Here is a 27,858-nt window from a genome sequence, read left to right on the forward strand (position 1 = left end):
AAAAAAAATACAATATAAATGAGGAACTCTTTCTTTTTGAAGTCGATTAATGTTTTTTAAATATTATGAATTATGCATTCAAAATATGGTGGGATCTCATTATTCCGTTATTTTATTAAGTCATGGTTTTGTGCCATTTGTACTTAACTTCGTTTAATAACAAACATAAAACAGAAATATATTAAATTATTTTTTATTAAAGATAAATATGCTATAGTTTAATAAGGATTATATATTTAATTCTTAAATGATATAATTATCTGATGTGAATAGTTTTCAATTTACATTATTAAACCAACTTCAAAAAAGGAGGAGGTTTCTCAATGCAACCGTATGTACCTATATTTTTTTATGTGTGTTCGCGGGTAGTTTCGTCGTTTATGAACAGATTTTGCTGATTCTTTTTTTGTTGAAAAGGAGATATCCCAAGAGTGGTACCATAATAAGGAAATTAGGATTTGTTGATGGTATCCCAGAGAAATTGAGGGGACCTTCGAAAATCGTAGTGATGACTAGTCCGTTTGTTAATTTTTTCGTCTACTTACATTGTATTACTTTTCGATGTAATTGAAATTGGGTTTTTTCGTTTGCTAGCAAACAATTATTTTGTTTTGAACTTTTGAATTCTACTGCAAAATGTCATTTGACATTGACATTGTGACAAGTAAAATTTTGACAATTAGTGATTTAGTTTATAATCATGGAAATCGCATTTTTTTTCGCTAATGTGTTGTTGTAAGTGAAATAAATAATCCGTAATTCAGATATTTTATCAATTATACATTTAAATCATGGACTTCGAAAGTCCTGATGTAGAGAAAGATTTTCCAGGATTATACGCGTCGGAAACTGGACGTAAAAGTAACGAAAGTGACTGTAAGTTGTTATGAATCTAAAATGTATTTGTTGAGTTCTGTGAAAACGCTACGGGAATAGAATTCTTTAGTTTTGAGGATGGTTGTATAGTATTGTGCAGCATGCTACTTCTATATCTCTTACTTTTGACATTAATCAAAACAAAAAAAGCATCTGTTATTATTTCTTAGATCCGTAGTATTAAACGTATTTCCTGCCAGAAATTTACATAAATATAGTTACATATTATAAAAATAATTTAAACTAATCAATACCACTACAGCTTAACAAATGTGTACTATTGATGTAATATAAACATAAATAATTATAACTATATTTCAAATTGTTCTAGGAATGTGAATGAATTTTATTGTATGTGCATTTATTTTAACAAACAAGAGGACTCTTAAGAAACAGACTTAAAACATTCTCTTTTTGTACTCTTGGCTCCCACTTTTAAATGTGATTATAGTGGGAGTTTAATAGGGCTCATTGCTCCACTATGCAATGATAGTACTTTTCTTATCAACTAAACTGATCACCATAATCGAGTAACAGCTGGCAACATAAGTTTTATGTGCATTTCCTGATGGAGTAGTGGTCACGGAAACTAGCCCTGCTGCCTGATGCCCTAGTTGCGGGGGTTTCAATCCCAACACATGAATGTTTTTATAGAGCAGTTGTTTGTCTAGATTTGGGCATTTGTGATTGTTTAAATTCCAAGCAGTCAGATTATTTATAATACACATGTTTGTCTTTTTTGGGTTATGTTGTGTGTATTTCCGAACAACACACGCAAAGGATTCATATCCTTTTGGTGGCCGTTGAGTGTGAAATGTTTATTTCTTTGTTTTAATGTTAGGTTAGTTAGAGGTTACAAGAATTACACCGAAAAAATATATGCGCAATATATGAACAAATTCTTTTTAAATAAAAATTCACTACAACAACTTCTACAAACAGGAATTAAATGCCTAACTCTACTGAAACTTTCATCAATAGATCAGATCTGCATGAACAGTGGATGCCTTGCTTATACATGTAATTATTAAAATATGAATGTGTTCATTAAAACTTTTATTAAAATTTAGTTAGTGACGGTGGAGACCATGAGAAACCTAGCAAAAAAGATCTTCTTGGACGACGTAAAGATAAAAAGGAGTCAAAAAAAGACAGAGGCTATGCAGCTTTAGAAGGCGAAAGTTCTCCTGAAGAAGACACTGATACAAAGTGAGTACTTAAAGTGTAATGTGTTTCTAAAACTTGAGAAGTATTTATTATTTGATTGTACATTTAAATTAACTTAAGTATGTTTGTTTTAATCGAAATAAAGATTCTTCAAAGCATATTTAATAAAGGCAAGCATAAATATGGATAATATTATATAAAAAAAATTTTTTTTTTTAATCGAGAAACTCAAAAACTACTGGATCGAATATAAAAACTTTAGAAGAATTACTTATCACTGGCTACCTAAAATATCATTGACTAAGGTAGGCTATATTTTAATAGGAGAAAAGAGAACAGCCAAATTTGTGTAATCCAAATGAGTAAGACTGTATATGAAAAGATAGTATGTAATAAAACAAACCATTTATGAAATGTCTCTTGTCTCTAGAAGTCCTTCAAAAAGTAAGAAGACTAAATCATTTAAATTTCCAACTAAAAGTAAGGAAAAACGGGAAAAGTCAAGAGATAAAGAAAAAGTTTTAGATGATGCAACAAAACAAAAGGAGCTTAGTGAAAAGGAGAAAAAAAAGGAAAAGGAGAGAGAAAAAGAGCGGGAGAAGGAAAAGAAAGAGAAAGAAAAGCGAGAAAAATTAAGAGAAAAGGATAAGGTAAGCTTTGTAGATATTAGGATATTTTCTATTCTTCATTGCATGTTTTTTATATGTATTACCTCATATTTTTTTCCTAGACGTACCAACTGATGATTTTTTTTTAATTTGGAAGAGAGTTCTTGTCATTTGATCCCAATTAAATTTGAGCAAAATGGCAATTGCAATTTGAGCAAGTGGTTTTTGAGTTATCACCTATAATGCATATTTAAGTGACTATTTTTTTGACTACCTATGTCGATGATGTTTTCATTTTATTACTTGTTGATATTGTAGACATTTATAGAAGTGCAGACTTCTTCTGAAATTTCATCATTTACTCCCAACATCAACCCATAGATTCATAGAACTTATATATAATTACTTGCTTCATCCTGTAATATCCCACTACTGGGCATAGGCCGCTTTCTCCATGTAGGAGAAGGATCAGAGCTTAATCCACCACGCAGCTCCAATTCGGGTTGGCGGATATATTCCCTACTATAGTAACGATCGCTATCAGGTGTACATGATAACCGGACCGAGGAGGACCGACGACTTAACGTGTTCTCCGAGGCACGGCGGGGACACCCACGAGGACTGCACAAATACCCAGACCACGGCAAACACCTGTATGGCCAAAACAAATGTTTGTCATGTGCGGGGATCTGACCGGGCTATGACCGTTGCGCCAACGCGGCGTCGCGTAATATAATTACTATGAGCAATAAATTATGTTATGGTTACAGTTCGAATTATATTTCAGGTACATAGTGCTATTAGACATTTTATATTTTAGTTAACAAAATCTAAACTTTTCGAACTGCAATATTGAGTTTTTTGTACATAGTATAGACTGATATTATAAAACTGAAGAGTTTGTTTGTTTGTTTAATACGCTAATCTCAAGAACTACCGGTACGAGTTGAAAAATTCTTTTTGTGTTGGATAGACCTACTGAGGAAGACATACCTAGGAAGGCATACATAAAATATTTTTGTACTTACTTCTCTCAATTTAATGCGGGTGAAAACGCAGGCCACAGTTTACCTAGGAAGGCATACATAAAATATTTTTGTACTTACTTCTCTCAATTTAATGCGGGTGAAAACGCAGGGCACAGTTTACCTAGGAAGGCATACATAAAATATTTTTGTACTTACTTCTCTCAATTTAATGCGGGTGAAAACGCAGGGCACAGTTTACCTAGGAAGGCATACATAAAATATTTTTGTACTTACTTCTCTCAATTTAATGCGGGTGAAAACGCAGGGCACAGTTTACCTAGGAAGGCATACATAAAATATTTTTGTACTTACTTCTCTCAATTTAATGCGGGTGAAAACGCAGGGCACAGTTAGTGTGTAATAAATAATCGAATAGGCAAAATGAAACAAAATATAATACACAATTATCTAGTGATACTGCTACTCTATATGTATTTTATAAAACAATTTCCCACGCTCGCTGCTAATGTGATAAATATATTAAACACTTATGCTACTTCTTAACATATTGTAAAATAAAGTCCCCTGCCGCGCCTTTCTGTCTGTTCGCAATAAACTCTTAGCTAAATAAACTACTAGATAACAGATTTTCATGTGGTTTTATAGACAGAATGGTTCCTGAAAAATTTGTGGAGAAACAAGAACTTTGTAATATATATTAAGTATTCCATGTACTAACAATGCGACTAATAGGTACTAATTCAAAATTTTGGTTGAAGCATTGATATACAATATTAAAGACACAACTGAGGTAGGGCACAGCAAGAATTTCCTGCTCAAAATATGGAGCAGCCCGACTGGGGTAGTAAGTACCTCGACCTTACAGAAGATCACAGCTAAATAATACTGTTTTCAAGCAGTATTGTGTTCCTGTTGGTGAGTAGGGTGACCAGAGCTCCTGGGGGGATTGGGGATTGGGTCGGCAACGCGCTTGCGATGCTTCTAGCTACGGTAATTCGCTTACCATCAGGTGAGCCGTACACTTGTTTGCCGACCTAGTGACATAAAAAAAAAGACACACTGTCCTAATCACATCCAGTCTATTTCCATTAAATATTCAATCTGAAAGTCTTCCACGGCACACCGATTTTCGCATGATATTTTTCTTGCCGAGTACAAGATGAATTTTCAAACATTTAACACTTGAAAATACAATTCTATCCCTAATTGGTTGTTTGGTCCATTGGCGCAGTTGGCCGTACCCGACCTCCTACCGTACTGTACTATCTTACCCGAGCTATATGAGTATTTGTACTAAATGAGTTTACTACAAAAATGTATGAAAATGTTATATCAGTTAACTGTTACCTAAAACACCAAATCAAAGACGACAAAATCAATTCAAGAAAAAATTGAAATGATTTTTTTTATTATATGTACACTGTCTACTGAACCATCTCAGCTATTTTATGATGTTCCACTAAACTAATGTTTATTCATTGCAATCAAAATATTCCCCAATATAAAATAGGCACGGTGTGGAAATATTGACAGAATCTTGTTAAAATCAGCGAACAGAAAACGATTGTTACATAGACTTGCAAATGAAGCTCAACCTCGCTGAATGATAAATATTGAATATGATAACTTGTGCATTTTTTATTTAATAAGTTTTAATTTAAAAATTTATTTTTGTTTTTACCTACTACCTATTTTTTATTGTGTGCCATAACATTGTTGATAGAATAATTTATCAAAAGCAAAGTATGCTGCTTATCTGATTAAAGTCAACGGTCAGTACAGTTCGCTATAGTATTTAATTATTTGGATTTTTTATTGTCAGATTGACTAACGAAAATAACCGCTTAGTAAACTTGTTAAAAGTTCGAGCATACTTGTCTCATCTCATAAGCAAAGTAAGTTAACAATTTTTTAATAAATAACATGTATTCATGACATGACATGTATTCATGATATGATGACGCCGCGTTGGCGCAACGGTCACAGCTATAGATTGTGCCGGTTGCGCTGGCGGTTGCGGGTTCGATCCCCGCACATGACAAACATTTGTATTGGCCATACAGGTGTTTGCCATGGTCTAGGTGTTTGTGCAGTCCTTGTGGGTCTCCCCACCGTGCCTCGGAGAGCACGTTAAGCCGTCGGTCCCTATAGCGATCGTTACTCATAGTAGGGAATATATCCGCCAACCCGCATTGGAGCAGCGTGGTGTATTAAGCTCTTGATCCTTCTCCTACATGGGGAAAGAGGCCTATGCCCAACAGTGGGATATTACAGGCTGAAGCGTATGTATTCATGCCTCAAAACTCATCTTATCGTTGCCAAAATTATGTGGTAGTTAAAATTTTATGTTAATAGTAGTTTGTGCTCTGATATCTAATTAGTTATTCAATTAAGCTAGAGTGTCGGGCATAATTCATTGGCATACGTGTATATCTCTGTATTTATATATTAATGTGTATATAAATGTTGATATTTATTTATTTTTTATTTCGTACGTATGTGTATAATGTATATGTATATATAATTGTTATATATTCTATTTTTTTTTTTACTTATTATATTTATATACCACCTGTCCATCTGAAAAGCAATATCTCTTATAATGTTTCATAAATTAAAATAAATACAATTAGATTTAAGTAGTTATTAAATAACGTTTTCAATTTGTTGTTTCTTCAAATTTATATTATTTCTTATTCACAAAATTGTACCTGAAATCAGCAAAGTAATCCCTCGCGGTTTGGTATTTAGGCGCAGCGATTTTATATTGTAGCTTTTAGTTGTGCAAACGGTTATTATAATGATTACAAACAGAAAGGGAGTAAAGAACACCCAAAACGTTGATATTTTTTATATTGTATTTTTAACCGACTTCAAGAAAAGAGAAGTTTCTCAATTCGACTGTATTTTTTATGTGTGTTCATAACTTTTTTACTGGATGAACCGATTTTTAACCGACTTCCAAAAAAGGAGGAGGTTCTCAATTCGACTGTATTTTTTTTTTTTTTTTATTTATGTTACATCGGAACTTTTGACTCGGTGGAGCGATTTCGACAAATTTTCTTTTAATCGAAAGGTGGTGTGTGCCAATTGGTCCCATTTAAATTTATTTGAGATCTAACCACTACTTTTCGAGCTATATCTAATAATGCGTTTTTACTTGACGCTTTTTTCGTCGACCTACGTTGTATTATACCGCATAACTTTCTACTGCATGTACGGATTTTGATAATTCTTTTTTTGTTATGGGAGATATCCCAAGCTTAGTAACATGATAAGGAAATCAGGATCTGATGATGAGATCCTAGAGAAATCGAGGGAAACTCTTGAAAATCCGCAATAACTTTTTACTAGGTGTACCGATTTTGATAATTCTTCTTTTGTTGGAAAGAAGATATCCCTAGTTTAGTACCATGATAGGGAAACCAGGATCTGATGATGGGATCCCAGAGAAATCGAGCGAACTTCTTGAAAATCCGCAATAACTTTTTATTCGGTTTACCGATTTTAATGATTTTTAATTTAATCGAAAGCCGAAGTTTATCATGTGGTCACATTTAAATTTCATCGAGATCTGATAACTACTTTTTGAGTAATCTTTGATAACGCGTAGTTGCTTGACTATTTTTTCGTCGATCTACGTTGTATTACTTGTTGATGTAATTGAAGTCGGTTTTTTTTTCGTTTGCGACCAAACACAATTATGATGATACTATTTTTAATTTAAAGTTGGTACTTGTCATGTGGTTTTAGTTAAGTTGAATTAATCGATACTGACTAGAATTTTTTTGAGTTGTCTAATAATGCGTATTTATTTGACTATTTTTTGCGTTGTGTTACTTATCGATGTAATTAAGGTTGACTAATAATCGTACGACTCACCTGATGGAAAGCGATTACTGTAGCCTCACATAAGCCTCTACAAAATCACGCCAAAAATGGCGTGAACTCATGTGTTTTGCCCATAATCACCACACTGGGTAGGCGGGTTGGTGACAGCAGCGCTAACCTTGTCGCATCGAAGACGCTGCTGCCCGTCTTCGGTCTGTGTCTTTCAAAGCCAGCAGTTGGATGGTTATCCCGCCATCGGTCGGCTTTTTAACTTTCAAGGTAGTAGTGGAACCGTGTTATCCCTTAGTCGCCTCTTGACACCCTCGGGAAGAGAGGGGGTGGCTATATTCTTACTGCCCTAACCACACAGCTGAATAGAAGATTTACTCAAGAGTAATCTCTTAGATATATGTAAAAACGGGTAGAAGGAAAATATCAAATTTTTATTCTTATTGTAATTTATATTATTAGTACTTTAGTCAGTTTTATACGCGCACTAAATAATAGGTAATAAACAAAGAGGTAGTGCGTATATATCGTTGTATATACGTACCATTTCTAGCTGGAGAATTAGATTCACCTATCGCATTAACCTAAAAGATTATTTATTCAATCTGCGGTATTAACTTAATCCACGCCTACAAACGTCAAGTACTTTTAGATACAAAATGATGTCGTGCGAAATGATCTCTGTTATCAGTTTTGTTACAGTTATTGCAAAAATCTTGTATTTTAAAATGTACAGCTTAAATACTAGGCATGGTAATCATTTTTAAGGCCCAAATATATAACAAAAACTAAACTTTTAAACATTTGGCTATAAAAACAGTAGATATTGTATTCGAAATTATAATAGGTATTTAATTTATTGTTAGACAACTTAACGCCTGTGTTTTAGATAATAACCGATTGTATTACCTTTCTTGTACATACTCAGGACGGTGAACGTACCCGCAACCCTAGAGTACAAAACGGTATAGCCAACTGCGCCAATGGTCCGTCTAAATGAGAAATTAGAAAAGGTTTTTCTAACGCTAATTAGTGGCAAAATGTATATATGTCAAGAGTCAGACCTTACTACCATTTACCTTTTTATAGAGATTGTTTTTTTGGATAAAATTTTATTGCATAACTTACCCACGGATATTCTAAATATAGACATTGTTGATTTTCGTCGAAGAAAACAATTAAATTCTACAAGAAAAGGATCGATATCTTTGGATAGAAAATGACCTCTATGATTGTTGGGATAATAGATTCCACGAACCTTAACATTTACTCAGATAGGTATATATTTTATAGGCAACAAGTGTATTGATCTGTTGCTGATAGAGCTATCTGATCCAAAAATGTATCCAACAGATAGAAGCTTATGATATATTTTCCTTTTTCACTATAGAAATCCACTGTGTTTGCCAGATACATATTTATTATATTCGTAACATGTGAATACAAAAGTTAAAAGTTATTACAACTAATGAACTGACATTTTTGTTCTTTTGTTTCGTTTGTAGGCGATAAACTATAGTTTATTAGCCTGGAGTTTATTATATATTTTGTAAGCACTTGTCTTTATGCGGATCCTTAATCAGAATTCAGATTATTGCATATTTTAGATAGGGTAGTTCGTACTAAAAAAAAAACGTATTAAATCATAAATCTTTTCGAAAATATATATAATCTAGTGTTAATTGTATAGGTAGGTACTTGTATAGTTACAAATTTACAAGTCAAACATTTTTTTTTAATCAAATTAATAACATGGATCAAATTCATTGTAGTCAAATTTTTTCTTTTTTCTTAAAATAGATTTTATATTTGTTTACACGTTAATTCTATTTTTTATACGTAAAAGACATAAAAATTTACCAGCACAGTAATACCTACATAATTTCACTGTTGAGTAGGTAGTTCCGACCTTGGAATCAGTCGACTGACGCTCAGTTGCTCGGAGACCGCGCCATGCATCACCTGTGGAGTGTTTTTAATAAGGTGATGGATTTGATTCCGATCGACGGCGCGTAAAATTACGATATAATATTTCGAGTGTCACCTTACTTGTGAAATTATTTTATTGTTATAAATAACGTGTCTATATGTGTGCGTGAATAAATGTGTCTGTGTGTGAATGTTTATGTTTCAATTTGCTCGTCCCATTTTATTGGTTTCCTGCTTTATATTAAATATCAAATTTCATAAATTTTTGCTCATGAAACGGTTTACTATTATAATGATGAAATTTTGTACTTGCCGGTTGGCGCAGTTTGTAGTGGTCCTACTTTCTACTCCGGGGGTTATTTGTTCCATTCCTGCCTGAGTCTGGGAGTAATATTTGTATTTATTTATATATGTATTATTTGTATGTAAATTAATAAAAAAATAGCTATGATAGTCGACTGTTTGTTACCTATAACACAAGTATTAAATTACTTACCGTAGGAACAGATGACTGTGTCTGTAGGTTATAAGATATTAATCAAAAAAATAACAATAATTCGGTTTTAGATACTGAGATTTTAAATTTATTGTAGCATTAGTTTTGTAAAAAAATAAAAACAAAAGGAAGCTTACTGTTTATTTATAAACATTGTCTGAATTTAAATCTTTAGATTTGTCGTTTTCTTTTCAGGAGAAAGAAGAGAAAGCTAAATTTAAGCTCGAATCGAAAGAAAAGTTAAAAGATGACAAGAAGGAAAAGGTAAAAGAGAAAGAAAAGGACAAGGTGAAAGAGAAAGAAAAGGATAAAGTGAAAGAGAAAGAAAAGGATAAAGTAAAAGAGAAAGAAAAGGACAAAGTAAAAGATAAAGACAAAGATAAGAAAGATAAAAAGCTCACAAAGGTGCCGTCCACGGTGACGTCAGGGGTGCCGTTTGAAGAAATATTTACATTGGGAGGTTAGAACATTTTATTTTACCTTTTTTATGCGTAATAAGTAAGCCCTTGACTACAACCTTGCTAATGCAAAGCTAAGATTCTTTAGAGGCTTAAGTTTCTCTCTCATTGACATTGTCATTGACATTTGTCTTTCAATGTTTGACTACTATGAACCTTCTGACACAATTAAAAGCCATTAAGCACAGAACTAAACTATTAATCTTATGGTACATAAAATAATAATAATAATAATAATAGGTAATAAAATTATAATCTTATAAAAAAATTAGTTCCTACATAATTACAATTGAAAACAGCTTTTGATAAATATTTTCACAACAACTTACGAACTTTTACCAAAGCGATACAGTATTATAGATATGGTATTATCATTTATCAGAAAATAAAATTTCGGTTTTGTTTGCTTAGATAAAATAGAGTGTTATGTATTAAGTAAAGCCTATTGAAAGTAAATATTTAATATACACAGGTGTACCGTACCTACTATCTATAAACATAAAATTGAATCGTTCACCTACGGTCTACGCAAACAAGCTGCACCAGATTGATTCTTCTTTTTTGAATTCTTTGAAAAATCTATATATTCGCAAAAAATAATAGTGTTACGAAATTTGCGGGGTCAGCTAGTATAATTACAACGATTTATATATTCTCCATAAAAACGTGGGCTTTAAAAAACACGCTACGATTATTATTTGTGGGTTATATATGTCAACATGGATGTTATCATCATCGTCACTCGACTATTCCATTGGTGCAGTGTATAGTGATTGCTTTAACGGGCTATTCAAATTGTGTACTTTCCGTTCGTATGTAAGTTTTTCCTAAGATATTTAGATATCCTAACTTGTTGAAACATCAGACATATTTCGAACAAATTGAGTAATGAAAATATAGTGATTTCCATAGTCTTTATAGTATAGTGATATGTGACTATAGCTGAAAACGAGTGTCCACACATATCTCTTTGCCATGTCGATTGAACAAAATTGCTGTTCTTATACCTATTCATCATCATCATAATTACCTTCATTATCCATAATGGTGTGTAATCACATGATAAGTCCCTTTCCATTTATTAATTAAGATAATTCCATTTCCTTGGTCACGTTATGAATTCAGAACGACCTTACGAATTTATTCCGCTTTTTTAAGTTTTTTTTTTGTATAATTTTCTTAGGGTATATAATATCTACCTACTAATATTACAAAGAACAGACAGTTGACAGTTTGATTGTTTGTTCGAACGGGCTAATCTCAGGAACTACTGGTTCGAATAGAAAAATCCTTTCTTGTTTGAGTTCATTTACCGAGGAAGTTGTAATGTAAATGTTGAATATATAAAACTAAAATTTATAAAATTCGTAAAATTCGCAAAACAAAACAACATGTAAGTAGGTCAGCTAGTTGTTAATACGTCTTGATATACCTACTATTGTAATGTACTTATTGTATTAATATCTTTTTTTTTGTGTGTGTGACCACAGCACACTTAGCATTTCCTTTAAAGCATTTTTAGGGTTACATTACATTACAGCCTATACAGTCCACTGCTGGACATAGGCCTCCACAAGTTTACGCCAAAAATAACGTGAACTCATGTGTTTTGCCATAGTCACCACGCTGGGCAGGCGGGTTGGTGACTGCAGTACTGGCTTTGTCGCACCGAAGACGCTGCTGCCCGTCTTCGCCCTGTGTATTTCAAAGCCAGCAGTTGGATGGTTATCCCGCCATCGGTCGGCTTCTTAAGTTCCAAGGTGGTTGTGGAACCTTGTTATCCCTTAGTCGCCTCTTACGACACCCACGGGAAGAGAAGGGGTGGCTAAATTCTTTAGTGCCGTAGCCACACAGCTAATCAACAGCTATCTAATAGGTTTTTTTTAGGGTTTCGTAGTCATAATCTATTTCTATTGCTGGGATTCCACTAATTAAGAATTCGTCTGGTAATACGTAAAGGATACCTGCCTTATAGCATACAAAAAACTTCGCCTTTTAAAATTTTTAGATTGTTGTAAAGAAATATGTACCTAGTATTAAATTGAGAGTAGGAATCGCTTGCGCGAATCGGAATCATACCAAACGACTACCGTATACCGTATACCGTTGTATTTTTAAATTTAAGAGCCATTAAAATAGAAGGATCGAGGTATTTTATTTCTATACAGCCTCCTTTTGCCTTACTACCTAATTTGAAAGAAAGGCAATGATGTTACACACTTATAACTTTGAGCGTATGAGCCGTCAACAAAATTTAAAGAGTTTTTAACATCCACATATTGTTTAAAAAGAACATAGATAAAAAAATTACAATTCGAGTAAATAGCTGATGTTAAATATCTTAATATTCTATTGTTAAGTTATAAATGTAAATTATTTCTATGTTTTTTTTTATATACTTATGATATCTAATCGGTTTTTTTTTTAAATTGCACTAGTCATTGTGCTGCACCTTATTGTCGGGTTCGCGTGTCACTAAAAAGTACTATTAACAATAAAATTCGCTGTATTATCTGTGTTAAAGACTAAACTAAACAATCGCTCAAGGTAAGTGATAACGTGTGACACAACTTTTTTAATTTGGAGCGCTAAATCTTACGTCAGTCAGTGGTATAACCATGCATTGTACTAATCCTTTTTTGTACGGCTTTGAAATTAACGGTAAGGACAACCTTTGTGTATAATCTCAATCTTGTAATCTTTTGTTTTCAATTCAGCGGTAAAATCTTAAAATATGTAAAATATTTTAAATAAGTTTTAAATTCAGTAATAACTTTTTTGTTTTGCAATATATTGCTGTTTGTTTTTTCAGATTTTTTGCATTTTGTTTTTTTTTTTTTTTTTGATTACGTGAAGTATATGTTCTATCGATAGTAGATCATTCGTATATAATTGTATATTATAATTAATATGTAATAACTTGTTGATAGAGTACGTACAGTTTTTTTTGTACGTATGTATGTGTTGTATAAACAGATAGTGTCTATGTTATTATAATTTCGAATTTACTTAGTTTTAAAAATGATAAAAGATATACCTATTTATAACACTAACACTAACTACGAATAAATTGAGTTGTGAGGCGTATATATTACCAATTTTATAATAAAACGTAGTTCTCTTTTCAAACAGTTACTGCGGAGTTCTTTGATGTTAGCTTCATTTTTAACTATAAATAATTAAGTCAAATGTAATTTAATTTGTAAAATAATGATTCAAAAGTGCTTTTGAAGCAATAACGTAAAATTATATAATATGAAAAATTACAAAGAGATTGTTTGACTCATAATAGTTTATAGTGAATTTACCTACTACTACCTACTACCCTATCAATTGTATATTTGTATATTCGATATTATAGTCGCAGTGCTTGAAAGTTCATCACAGGTGTCAGTTTTTTTTTTTGAATATTTTTCTGGTAACTGACTCCGGTTTACCGACCTAGTTAAATAAAATATATATTTCAAATAACTAAAATAGGAAAAGCAACATACTATTTAGAAATCTTCATTGTAATATTAGGTACACCACACCACAATTCAATTTAAATTCGCTTAAATTTGAAAAACCCACCGTCATATATACGATACCAGCGCTTCGCGCGAATTGACGTCGGATCTTAATCAAACTTCTGCCTACTATTGTTAGCAAAATGTTAGCAATGACAGTAGGACATTATATAATCCTACAATTTTATAATGTCGCGCGTCATATGGAATACGAACAAAGTGTTGTGTTTTTAACATTTGTCGGTTTAACAATGACAGGCACAGCCTAACATTAACCTGTCAAATCATATTTTCTTGAATTCGATACCGTTTTTACCAATAATTATGATTTTTGACACGGTCGCATAATCGCAACATTCCACAGATTAATTTCGTAATAGTAGTTAATTCGCTGTGAATTTTTCGTTTGTGCGTTCTTGTTATTAGTGAAAATATTAATATATTAGTGATGAATAAGTTTACTTGTGAAATATGTAACGGAGATGTGTGTTTGATGGAAGTAAATAGTGCATTCAACACGTTGGATTTTACGGATAAATTAAAAATTCTTCAGGCGTATCGATTTAACATATAAATAACAATGACGTTATAATTTTTCATTTATTAATAAATAAACAAGTACTTTTATTAAACATACAATCGTAACTAATTAATAGTGCTATCAATGATTTCCTATGTTTGACACAAACGAAAATATCAGAGTGCCGGCCTCATGAGGTCACAGTCTATCCAGTAACTGATTTGTTTGATAAATATCAGTTGGTAGCTGTACCTACGTGTATTTGTATGCCTGCATTATTATAAGTATAAATGCACTTTACGTGTCCAATAATTAACTTGTCTGTTCTTGAAATTATCTAAAAGCCTCTATTCCCAACAAAATTGAAATAAATTAGGAAAAAATTGCGAGAAAGTAGGTGCAGTGTAGCTGTTCATATTTTTTTTTTACTGCCTACCCTGTCTAAAAACTTTATGCACGCCACTGCCAGCCACGCCAATAAAATTATTGTCACAAAATAAGAGGCCCGTTTGGACATAGGTATGTCATAGGGACGTAAATAGCGAAGTATATACATACAACTCGGTATTCGATACTCACGATAAATCGATTCAAGTTCGTATGAGTATTTAATCGATTTGATTATGTAATGTAAAGTGCATTTGATTAAAAATTTTATTAGAAAATTAACTTAAACTTTAATATTGTAGGTAATATGAAATAATAAAATGGTACAAAAGGTCAATTTGTCTTTATTTTATATTTTTATATTGTTTTCTATTGTTTGCACGAGTTTAAATCATTATAATGAAATTTTTCGGATTTTAGCGCGGTTTATTAGCCAAATCAAAATTTTATTTACGACTTTGAGCGCCAAGCTCTTTTTTTCAGTATCACGACACAATATTAAATTACGATTAAAATCGAACGAAATGAAATTCAGTATTTAATTAGTTACAGTACTAGTATTTAAAAAAAAGAAGACTTAGAACGTAGGTAACTGTTTTTGAGATATCTCGTAATAATTAGAAATTGCATGCAAAATATATTTTACTTTTCTTACTTTTTAATTACTCGCATTATATTCTATCATATTATAAAGTGCGCCAAAAAAATGTATGTATGTTTTAAAAATACCTTATGTTATTAACACAAATAACTTAAATAAAGTACTTTGGTTAATTTTACGTCATATGATATAATAAAATGCCAATAGGTAGATGCTACATCCCTCAAACTGCTGAATGTTCCAAAGAATGATACAGATTTTAGTAAAAATAGAAAATGTTACGTAAAAAGCATAGATCATAAAGTCAGAAACTACGTTTATAAATCTAAATTACCTACTGGTAATCATTATCGCGGCATTTTGGTGAATTAAATCATAAGTGACATAACAATGTCCTCGTCCGTTTAGAAATCTCAGGATTTTGTTAGTAGCAGAAGTGATGAGGGACCAAGGAAGGTATTTCAAAAAGAGATTTTGAAGAGAAAATGATTTTCAAACCCCTTTTGTATTAGGGGATGTAATAAAGATGTTTTATTACAGCTTTTAACTTTTCGGGATTTTAGTACAACGAGAAAAGATAATTTCGTATAATTTCAATGTTATGTTGTTATTATATTCAATTATTGTTGTTTCAGTGTTATTACGTATAAATTCAAGGTTTCAGAAGTAGGCTTCGGTAATTTCGGTGGTGACAGTTCTTCTCATGTATCGTATATTATGTATCGTATTATTTTAATTACTCAAATGTCCACAGCTCCAATTATTCAAATAATTTATTCTAATAATGGTAGGATCCAGTATCACTAAAGCAGACTAGTTGTTAACTAAAACAGCTAACATAAAAAAATGGTTCTTATTTTCAATATAAATAAATATCGTAAAAGAAAAAAAAACCGACTTCAATCACATCAACAAGTAATACAACGTAAGTAGACGAAAAAATAGTAAAGTAAATACGCGTTATCAAAGATTACTCAAAAAGTAGTAATCAGATCTCAATCAAATTAAAATGGGACTACAAGACAAGTATCAGCTTTCGAATAAAATAAGAATCATCATAATCTGAATAACCAGTGACAAGTTATGCGGTATACTCGTACTAAAACGTAGGTCGACGAAAAAGTAGTCAAGTAAATACACATTATAGATATAACTTGAAAAGCACTTGATCGATAGATCTCAATTAAATTTAAATAGGACCACATGACACGCACCACCTTTCGGTTAAAAAAAAATCATCAAAATCGGTCCTCCAAGTCAAAAGGTCTGAGGTTAACATACATAAAAAATATACATTCGAATTGAGAACCTCCTTTTTCTGAAGTCGGTTAAAATATATATTCAATTTAATATATTTTAGGGTTTTTTATGTTTGTCTGTCATCTTTATTTTGTTTTTGAATCGAACATTGAATAGTTTAAGTATTTTACGTACGAACTATGTTTAGAATTCTTATCACTTTTTTGACTAGCCCGTTGGCACAATGTGGAGTAATCCTGCTTTCTGCTCCTGGGGTTGTGATTCCGCTCTGAGTCTAGGTGTAATATGGATATTTATTTATATATGTATTATTTAACTATATGTATATTATATGTATTTATATGTAACAAGCCCCCTGTTTGCATAGGCCTCTTTCATCATATAAGAGACGAGTCGACCAACATGGTTTAAATTAATTACTAGCTGCCCGGACAGACTTCGTTCTGTCAACAGTTAATAGTAAAAAATTTTTTTTTAATTTTTTTTTTTAGTAGGAGCACCAGTTAGTCGAATTGGTCGAGCCATTCTCGAGTTCTGCGCTTTGCATGCGCGATTTTTATTTATAGAGATTAAACTTATAAAGGCTAATTATAATGAAATAACTTTTTTGGAGCACTCAGTCCTCCCGTGACCATGGTTGCTGTAAAGTATCCGAAACGTCGGGCATCTAAAAAACTTAATAAACGGCAATAAAATCCGAAAAAGTTGTTTCATTATAATGAGTGAAAATCGCTTAAATATTCGAAAATAATATAAGGCTTATAATAATGTATATAGTTTAACTCGCTCTATTAAAGGCTTACAATATTCGATGTATTATTCCAGTTGCTCTACCAATATTCGGAGTACCGCTGCAACAGTCCGTGGAGCGCTCGCGATGCCACGACGACACCGCTCTACCACTTGTCGTACGAGACAGTATCGACTACTTACAGGTAACGTATTCGTAGCAATATTAAGGGGTAAAGTTAGTTTGTTTTAAGCCCGTGTAGTGGATATATGATTTTTTTTTTCTATTTGGTGTAATACAAGTTCCTTTCATATCCCACTAACTTTTTATTTATTGAGTTAAATGACAAAAACTAATATACATAATATACTTACATGAAGATTTTAACTGAGTTGGGGCACAGCAGGAATTTCCTGCTCGAAATTTGGAGCAACCCGACTGGGTACCTCGACCTTACAGAAGATCACAGCAAAATAATACTGTTTTCAAGCAGTATTGTGTTCCTGTTGGTGAGTAAGGTGACCAGAGCTCCTGCGGGGGATTGGGGATTGGGTCGGCAACGCGCTTGCGATGCTTCTGGTGTTGCAGGTGTCTTTAAGCTACGGTAATCGCTTACCATCAGGTGAGCCGTACGCTTGTTTGCCGACCTAGTGACAATCTATAGCGTGTATCAAAAATATTTTTTTTATAAAAGTATATAAATTCAAATGAGGTTTGATATGACAGTAAAAAGGTTATGTGAGTACACCACACCCATTTCTATATTTAAAGCACAGCTCATTTTAGTCACGAGTTTAATATCGAACATATTATTGACCAGCTTTATGATTACGTCTCAAACGGAACGTAAAACGGTATTTCAAAGAAGAATTAAAAATAATGTATAATAATAATTCGTTTAACATACAAATTTACTGTTACAGCATTAAATATAAAGTTACAGTAATAACAAAAATGCCTTATATTCCGATTAGTTATACTATGACATATGTTCACCTGAAGTAAATATGTTCTCTGGATGGATTGTTTTTTTTTTTCAATAAATAGTATTTGTTATACATTGTTTATTTTATTTTTTTATTTTATTTTACAAAGGCAACATAACATGCTTGAGGCCCACATTTGGTAAGCGGTAACCGTAGCCTATTCGCCTTCCTATCGCCCTTATTGTAGGTGCCAAGGTATCGAGAGTAACAAATAATTGGAATAACAAAAGCACGGGCATTATAAGCCCGTGGGTATATATGGTTATAAAAAAAAAAAAAAAAAAAATCCGTAGCCTATTGACACCTACCACACCAGAAACGTCTGCTCGACATCTGGAGCAGCTCGTCTTTCAATTTACAGAAGATCAGAGCTCTTGGGGAGGTTTGGAGATAGGATCGGTAACGCGCTTGTGATGCCGTACGCTTGGTTACCTTACTGAAAGTACACTTGTAAGAAGTATAAAAATAAAAATAATTACTTAAAAAATACTATGTAACGGGATTGAGAAGTTTAAAAGATCGAGATCCAGTTGTAACAACAACTGTGTGAGTGAGATCAGTAAATAGACATTACAAGGTCAGTCAAATTGTACAAGATAATGCTTGTTTGTTATATTGGTTATTGTTGTTGTTTTTATAATTCGCAAGTTAATATTTTATTTCAAACTTTTTCGATAAATGGATATTCCGATAAATATCATTTTTAATTAGATCTAGAAATACTATAAATTTTAGTCAAAAAGACATCGTTAACGATGTATCTGAAACGCAAAACGCAATGGTGTACGCAAATACTTATTTGTCATGTGCGCAGATTGGACCCTCAACGGCATTAGCAAGTTTCTGTGGCAACCGTGCTGACACGTCAATTTTGTTGTATTAACACAGATCAAAAACGATTATTTATCATTACAGGCATACGGCTTAAAATCGAATCAAATATATCGGACTGAACCAGACAAGATAAAGCTACAGCAGCTACGAAAACTGTATACAGATAGAGGGCCAACGTTTCCCTACCACTGGGATGTGCCGGTCGCTTGTGCGATATTGAAAAGCTTTATTAGGTAACGTATTACTTTAATAAACTTTATACTATACTAGCGACCCGCCCTGGCTTCGCACGGGTGCAATGCTGATACTGAATATACTACAGAATGCCTTTATTTATAGCGTGAAGCAAGCTTATAGCATGGTTATAAACATAATAACAACAACAGACAAATATGCGTCGTTAGATTACACGTTAATACAGAATGCGTTGAAGAAATAAAGGTTCACTGCTCGTTCCCCGTAGGTGATAGCATGATAATATGTAGCCTATATGTTGACCCGACTTCTTAATAATATGCGTGCCAAATTTGAAGTAAATCCATGCAGTACTTTTTGAGTTTATCCCGGACATACTCGTACATACAGACAAACAGTTGTCTGTTTGTCTAAAAAACTATATTTCTATAAAACTAAATTCTAAAAACTATATTTTTGGTTTCGGTATCGATTGAAGATCACACCCCAAGTATTCTTTAAAAAAAATATTCAATGTACAGTTTTGACTTTCCTACCATTTTATTTTATGTATAGATACTATCGATAGATATTATCCTATCTTAACTAAGAAAACTACACTACATATTTATTATTTGACCTTAATTAATTTTTTCTGAATCCAAGGGAACAAGAAGGTTCTACTATGTTAAGTATAAATTTTTCATTCAAATGAAATCAAAATTTCAATTATTTTTGTTAGATTTTGCAACATTTTAGGAACACTATTTTTTGTGGATTCTTTGAGATAATTCAACATGCCTGCATAATACTCATTTGTGAAACTCATGCATAATAAATACATAATTCATTTTCACATGATTACTAATGCGTCATAAGTCATACTCATGTACAAGTGATTCTTGTGACAACGTATGTGTGTGTGTACCTATTGATATATGTGACCTTACTTAATTTATGGGTTAATCCGTTAATGTAACTGAAACGTTGTAGGGCTCCTGACATATTAATAAAAATTTGTTGACATAAAGAATGTTTTTTTTTGTCATGAAATGTTTGGATTTTTCTAGTGTCTAGTGCGTGGCGCACATTTTTGTGCACTTATCTAAGTTTTCTAGTAGAAAATGCAACAAAAAGTGGAATTAATGCCTTTTATTAACACGTTTTAAAACTGTATGAGTACAATAAAAAATTAAATATTATTATTAAAATGGTTATTTTTTTATTTTAACTTTTATTATGTGACATTGACATATGACGGCTAGCACATTACTATGACTAAGTCTTAGACAAAAGTGATGTCACTTTACTTTTACCAAAGTCAAAGTATTTGCTTGCCTATGATAGGTGAAATGTAATTGAGATGCTCTGTAACTGCATGTCACATGTAAATAACTACATTTCGTGTAAATAAATGATTTATTATTATAATTGTCTATTTTGAGTACGGATCTATATTAATCTAAAGCTAAAGAGTTTGTTTGAACGCGCTAGTCTCAGGAGCTACTGGGTCGAATTGATTTTTTGTTTTGTTTTGGATAGTCCTACTTACGAAGTCATATTTAATAATGTATTATATATTTATGTATATAAATTATTTTAGTACGTTTGTCATCAAATTCACGCGAGTGAAACCGCGGAGCACTGGTAGTAAATAATAAATATATTCCAGCGAGTTGCCAGACTCAATACTGACGCAAGAGCTACATGGCCAGTTCGAACAGGCCACAGCGATGGCAGAGCCTCAGCGAGAAGTGACCATGACGGCGCTGATCAGCAAACTACCGGCCTGCAACCACAGTCTACTGGGCTGGCTCATGAGACACTTTGAAAGCGTTGTTGCTAACGAACAGGTCAGTTGGACGCTACCAATATTGTTGTTGCATAAATGTGTCGTTACCTATTATAACTTATATTATTATATTCATATGATACTATGTACAAGTATATTGAAAGTTACGAAAGATTGAAAAATAAAATTCCAACTATAAAAAGGCGTAAAAGTCAAAAATAAGCTGATGTTTCACTGGTGTGGTTACTGAGTTTTTAAGCTATTGCCAATTTAATAAAATTTAAAAAAGTACTAGAAACTACGGAATATTTATAGTGTTTGATGCTAGGATGGCGATTTGTGCGCGTGTTGATTTACTACTATTACTCTTTTTTTTCTTCTTGACGTTCGTCGATTGTGTATAATCAACCTCATGGGGAAAAAATGTTTTTATTCTATTTCGTTTAAATTTTTAGACGAATCACGCGAACATTCAAACGATAGCAACGGCAATGGGTCCAGCGTTGAACATGTCTCTCAACTTGATCACTTACTTCATCACGAAAGCTGATAAGTTGTTCCCTGAAGTACGTCTCACAAAGTAAGTTATTAAAGTTATTTCAAAACTTGTACGAGCAGAAACTTAATGAATGAAATCTGTCATTTCACTTCTTAATACACGATCAATGCAAAATTTAATGTGGTATCTCCAAAAAAAAAGATGATTTAAGAAATTTAACTGCATTTTATTGTGTTGGCTAGTTTGTGGAAGATTTTTTTTTTCTCTGTTGTTTCTTTTAATGGTGTACAATAAAGAGTATTATTATTATTATTATTATTAGCACGTACAAACACCGTCCGAAACATAATTAAAACTTTTTTAGTAATGTTTATTCGCATACGTAGTACAAGGCAGTACCGCTATTACCAATATAATTTTCATGTACTGCCAAAGGAACAAATGCTTATATTCTTTATTTTTTATAATTTAACCTCAATCAGATATGTGCCTCCACTTTTGTCGATCCCGGCCGATTTCCCCGAAACGGCAAATGAAATAAGCGAAGAACTACGCAAGCAGGAGTCTCTGTTGAATCAGATCCACGCAGAGATGCACGCCGGCTTCATCACCAACGCCAGAGACCAGCAGCTGTGGGAGGCTCAGAGAATCGTCACGCAACTGAAGGTACACACTAGATTACTCGGAGAGAGATCTTTTCAGCCTATGGCAGTTCACTACTGGACATAGGCCTTCCCAAATTCGCGCAAAACGTCTTGGTTTTTCGCAGTCCTCGACCAGAGGACGTCCCACACTTGTTTGCCAACACTTGATCTCCTGATGACAACTACTAACTCTCTAACATAAGCTTATAAAACGTCAAAAAAAGTTTTGTGTGAAACCGATTGTAATAGAAATATGTGGACGTAAGTACGAGTACATACATTAGTCCAGGACTACGTAATTTTTTCTGGCTCTTTAATGTGGACATAATATTCAATTGAAATTTTAGTCTACAATCAAGACCTCATATTTTATGTAAACAAACGTGTTTAAGCTTGTGGGACGTTCTGGGTTGTTACTAATTTACTAAAATTAAAACAACGTTTTTTTTTTTTTCAGAGAAAGCTCCGGTCGGTTCAGAAGTCAGTTGAACCGAATGCGGCGCCCGTACAACAAGTTTCAACCGATGAGAAACAAGAAGGTGAACCCATCCGAGAGAACTCACAACCAAGCGAAACAATCGCCATTGAAGTCGAAACAAAAACGCCACAACCAATCATACAGACAGTCAGTGACGCATTTCAAGGAACGAAAGATTCTCCAATTGCATCCGACCCGACATTCCCAGTAGAATTCGAAGATAATTTCGATTTTAAGCCAAGTGAAACTAAAGAAGTAACAGAAACGGAAGTACCAACAGAAAGAGTTAAGGAAAAACCTAAATTCACAGAAAAAGAGCTCAAAGTACTGCAACTCCAATTAGAAAATGCAGAGTATTTGCAATTAAAATCACTACTTCAAGCAAAAATAAATTCGGAACAGTTCGAAATTGTTAAACTCAGAAGTCACGTTGCTTTAAAAAATAAACAAGAAGGTAACATACAGACTAGTAAGGAAAATAAAGAGAATTATACGCCTGAAGAACAAGAATTGAGACAAAAGTTGATAAAAGAAAACGCCATCTTGGAACAGAAAAGGCTGAATTTGGTCAACCAGATATTTCAAGAGAGAGTTGCTTGTATACAATTGAAAATCGAGTTGGCCATGAAAGAAATAATGTCAAAATCTTGAATTATTCAATTACTAAACTGAAATTTATTTATCCTAGATTAAGTTTCGATGTATCAATTGTCTTCGTCTATTCCAAGTATGTTAAATGTTATAATTGTAAGATATTAGCGCACTGATATAATAAATACGTTAGTTTAACATATTATGGGAGTTTTTGTTTATTGTTCAAGTATTTTGTTTTAGTAATATTCAATTAGTATAGTTTTAAATATATTTGAAGTAGAGAAATCAAACCACAGCTGCAGCGTAACCGTCGGTAATGTTCATCGTCCAGTAGTTTTCATAACAGTGTGCATCGAAATCTATACAAATAAATAAAATTAGAGTGTCTGTTTGTAATATTAAAATAACCGCTTTTTACTAAATGCATTTGGATGTTATACGAGCTACATATACCAAAATCATTTTATATAAATTTTGTCTGTCTGTCTGCCTGTCTGTTTGATGCTGTATGATAACTGATGTAATAAAGAGTAACGAAGGCTACCTTTATTTTAGTTTTTTTTTTTTTTTTTTTGTTTTACAACCATGTGAACTGAATTTTAATTATTATCTTGATAAATTCCACGCGGTCGAAGTCACGGGCACAGACAGTACTATAAAAGACAAGGTTTGTTTTAGAACAATGGTTTTGAACATGAAGTAACTCTTATTTATAACTCATAAGCATTAAAATTCCGTGCTTGATATCCTCATAAGTCACTTTAAAATTTTTAATAAATGTTTAAGTTGATAGATACCATACCATAGTATTCAGAGATTTTATCTGGCTGTGTGGCTAAGGCACTATAGTATTTAACCACCCCCTCTCATCCCGTAGGTGTCGTAAGAGGCGACTAAGGGATATCACAGTTCCACTACCACCTTGGAACTTAAAAAACCGACCGATGGTGGGATAACCATCCAACTGCTAGCTTTTTAAATGCACAGACCGAGGACGGGCAGCAACGTCTTCGGTGCAACAAAGTCAGCCCTGCGGTCACCAACCCGCCTGCCCAGCGTGGTGACTATGGGCAAAAACCCTCATGAGTTCGCATTTAAAATAAAGGCCCCCAGTTCCCGGCAGCCCCACTATTTCCGGCTACGGCAGCGGCCATAGTAAAGGTGGGGTAGAGAGTGTCAAGTGGCTACGTATAATGGACGTACGCTACGGTTAGACCATCACCTTATCGAATTTGAAGTAGAACTTAGTCACATTAAGTGGAGCATACTGGGGTTATCTGAAGTCCGAAAAAAGAGTGAGGACACGATGATTTATTTATTTATTTATTTATTATTTATTTATTATAACACTAATAAATTCACTATAATCATCAGCACAGGGTACAAACAATTGAGTGATACCTCAAGTATACAGCACAATATACAATAATACAGCTTACATGAAAGTTTTTCATTACAAAAACATATCGAATTAAATCAATGAAAATTAAATTATTACAATAAATCTAAGAATAAAATAATCCAATTTAAATTAATTAACAAAATTAATAATCATACGCTAGAATTTAAATTAATACTACAAAATTATAATTAATACTAAAGATTAATAATAAAACAATCAATTATAAAATTATGAATGAAATCAACATTAAAATCAATGCCATAAAAAAAATTAGGATTTAAATTAATACATGATCCTGGACTCCGGGCACTTGTTCTACTTCCGTGAAGGTGATGGGCTTTCTCAAGGTGGCGTCGCTTTCTGGTCCACAAGACTACGACAACGTGGTGAAAACGGTGTGTACACTGGGTCGCAGGCACATTCCACCATTAAAGTCAACGAAGCAGACCAAACTTTCTCCCAAAGCCTTGGATCTGATGCGGCAGAGGCGCAAATTGCGGCTGCTTCGCCAGAATAGAGGGCTCTTTCCAAGAGGGTACGGAAACTTCTACGCCGAGACCTCCGCTGCTTAAATACGAGAGAGATTGCTACTCTGATTGAGCAGTTTAGGGGGTCCAAAGTTTTCCAAAGACCATTGCGGAGAAGCCTTCTTGCGAAGCTCAAAACAGCGGATGGCAGAACCGTCTGCTCTCGCCCTCAGATCCGAGAAGAGGTTGATAATTTTTATGGACAGCTGTACTCGTCAAGCGCACGCAAGCCTGCGACTTGGGACACCGAAGATCCACGGGCACCATTATTGCGCCATTATTCGGAGAGTATCCCCGACTTCGAAGAGGGCGAGATTAATGCAGCGCTCGGGCAGCTTAAAAACGGGAGGGCCCCGGGGCATGACGGAATTACCACTGAGCTCCTTAAAGGCGCAGGACGATCTGTCCTAAAAGCCTTGGCAAGACTCTAACGCCGTTATCCACCGAGGTACCACGCCGGAGGCGTGGTCCAGGAGTGTAGTGGTGCTGTTCTTTAACAAAGGCGATAAGACTCTGTTTAAGAATTACAGACCAATCTTACTTCTGAGCCACGTCTATAAACTGTTTTCGAGGGTTGTTACGAATCGTCTCGCCAGAAGACTCGACGAATTCCAACCACCAGAGCAGGCTGGGTTTCGAAATGGCCACAGCACCGTGGACCACATCCATTCTGCTCGGCAGATTATTCAAAATACAGAAGAATATAATCAATCGTTGTGTATGGCATTTGTGGACTACGAAAAAGCCTTCGACTCTTTCGAGACCTGGGCTGTCCTGGACTCTCTGCAGAGATGTCATATCGACTGGTGATATATCGAGATACTTAAATGTATATACGACGCGACGAAGATGACCGTTCATGTCCAGGACCAGAGAACAGGACCTATTTCCCTCCGGCGTGGGGTAAGACAGGGAGATGTAATATTTATTTATTTATTTTATTTGACAGGCTTACCTACAGTTATTTACATTAATATAACTTAAAATTAATTACAAATATTACAAAATTAAATGTAATAACTAATTAAAGGTAAACACCACATGTATAACATTAAAGACATTACATAAAATAAAAAAAAAACAAATCTACAAAAAGAAATGTTATCCGCTGATGGTACCAGAATATAATAAAATTACAAAATTATTGTCAAATACTGTACATATATTTTAACACATTTTTACCATAGGAATAGATGGAATCAGCGTGAAGGTCAACCAAACCACTACAGCCGTGTATAAATTTAGAGATTCCTGGCACAAGGGAACTAGAACCTAGAACAGTTCTTCTAAGAGGAGGGCATAGAGGGGTAATTGGTCTCCTAGTGGTACGTTTGGGAACACGGAGGTTAAAAGAGTGTAACAAATGTGGAAAATCAACTTTGTTGTTGAAAATTTTGTAGACAAACATTGCGCCAGACCAAAATACTGAAGTCTACTACTGTAAGAAGTAACTTTTTTTGTCTTTCCTTCGGAGAACGCAAGATGCCACAAAAATCGTTTTTGTATACGCTCTATACGTAAAGAGTGTACACAGTAATGAGGACGCCACACCACACTGCAATATTCCAAGATACTGCGAACCAAAAAGTTAAATAATAATATTTTAGAATTTCTATGTTTGAGGTCTTTAGCGTACCTGATCACAAATCCCAACAATTTAGAAGCTTTGTTGCAAATATTCTTAATATGAGAAACAAACTGAGGTAGGGTACAGCAGGAATTTTCTGCTCAAAATATGGAGCAGCCCGACTGAGGTAGTACCTCGACCTTACAGAAGATCACAGTAAAATAATACTGTTTTCAAGCAGTATTGTGTTCCTGTTGGTGAGTAAGGTGACCAGAGCTCCGGGGCGGATTGGGGATTGGATCGGCAACGCGCTTGCGATGCTTCTGGTGTTGCAGGTGTCTATAAGCTACGGTAATCACCTACCTTCAGGTGAGCCGTACGCTGTTTGCCGACCTAGTGACATAAAAAAAAAAATAATTTTCCTATCAAACAAAACACCAAGATCTCAAATAGTGTCCACCTCCTGAATCAAATTGTCAACTGTAACTGTGTAATATTACCGAAACTGTTTACCACTGCGCTAGAGGATGTCTTTAAAACCTTAGATTGGGGAAAACGAGGCATTAACGTCAACGGTGAATTCTTCTCTCACCTTCGTACGCCGACGATATTGTCATCTTTGCGGAGACGTTGGATGAGTTAGGCCACAAGCTGGCCGGCCTAAACGAGTCCTCCCAGCGTGTCGGTCTCTGTGTGAACTTGGACAAAACGAAAGTTATGTTTAACAACCAAGTCATACCGAGACCGGTATCGGTCGATGGTACCCTTCTCGAAGTTGTTCAGGACTATATTTACCTAGGCCATACTATCCAACTAGGCCGCAACAACTTCGAGAAGGAGGCCGACAGGAGGATTCGGTTAGGCTGGGCGGCATTTGGCAGGCTTCGTCGAGTCTTCACTTCGAAGATTCTGCAATGCTTGAAGACAAAAGTTTTCGAGCAATGCGTCCTGCCTGTGTTAACATACGGAGCAGAGACGTGGACTGACGAAG

General features: G+C 33.8%; 1 protein-coding gene across 1 annotated transcript; it reads left to right on the top strand.

Moving 5' to 3' along the window:
• The first annotated feature begins 610 nt into the window (after positions 1-610).
• Positions 611-23,570, top strand: LOC123663825 (ralA-binding protein 1). Its single transcript, XM_045598462.1, has 11 exons — positions 611-876; positions 1,947-2,085; positions 2,474-2,693; positions 10,101-10,241; positions 10,290-10,365; positions 17,466-17,575; positions 19,272-19,423; positions 21,037-21,217; positions 21,612-21,736; positions 22,138-22,321; positions 22,757-23,570. The coding sequence occupies exons 1-11, from the start codon at positions 792-794 to the stop codon at positions 23,426-23,428; spliced, it is 2,085 nt and encodes a 694-aa protein (XP_045454418.1). The 5' UTR covers positions 611-791; the 3' UTR covers positions 23,429-23,570.
• Positions 23,571-27,858: the final 4,288 nt, after the last annotated feature.

Source organism: Melitaea cinxia, chromosome 21 (assembly GCF_905220565.1).
Source record: "Melitaea cinxia chromosome 21, ilMelCinx1.1, whole genome shotgun sequence".
Classification (NCBI taxonomy): Eukaryota; Metazoa; Arthropoda; class Insecta; order Lepidoptera; family Nymphalidae; genus Melitaea; species Melitaea cinxia.

Coding starts and splice junctions, on each gene's coding strand:
- LOC123663825 (XM_045598462.1), top strand. CDS start 792: ATGGACTTCGAAAGTCCTGATGTAGAGAAAGATTTTCCAGGATTATAC. Junction 2,086..2,473: donor GAAGAAGACACTGATACAAA/GTGAGTACTTAA, acceptor TCTTGTCTCTAG/AAGTCCTTCAAAAAGTAAGA. Junction 21,737..22,137: donor CCTGAAGTACGTCTCACAAA/GTAAGTTATTAA, acceptor AACCTCAATCAG/ATATGTGCCTCCACTTTTGT.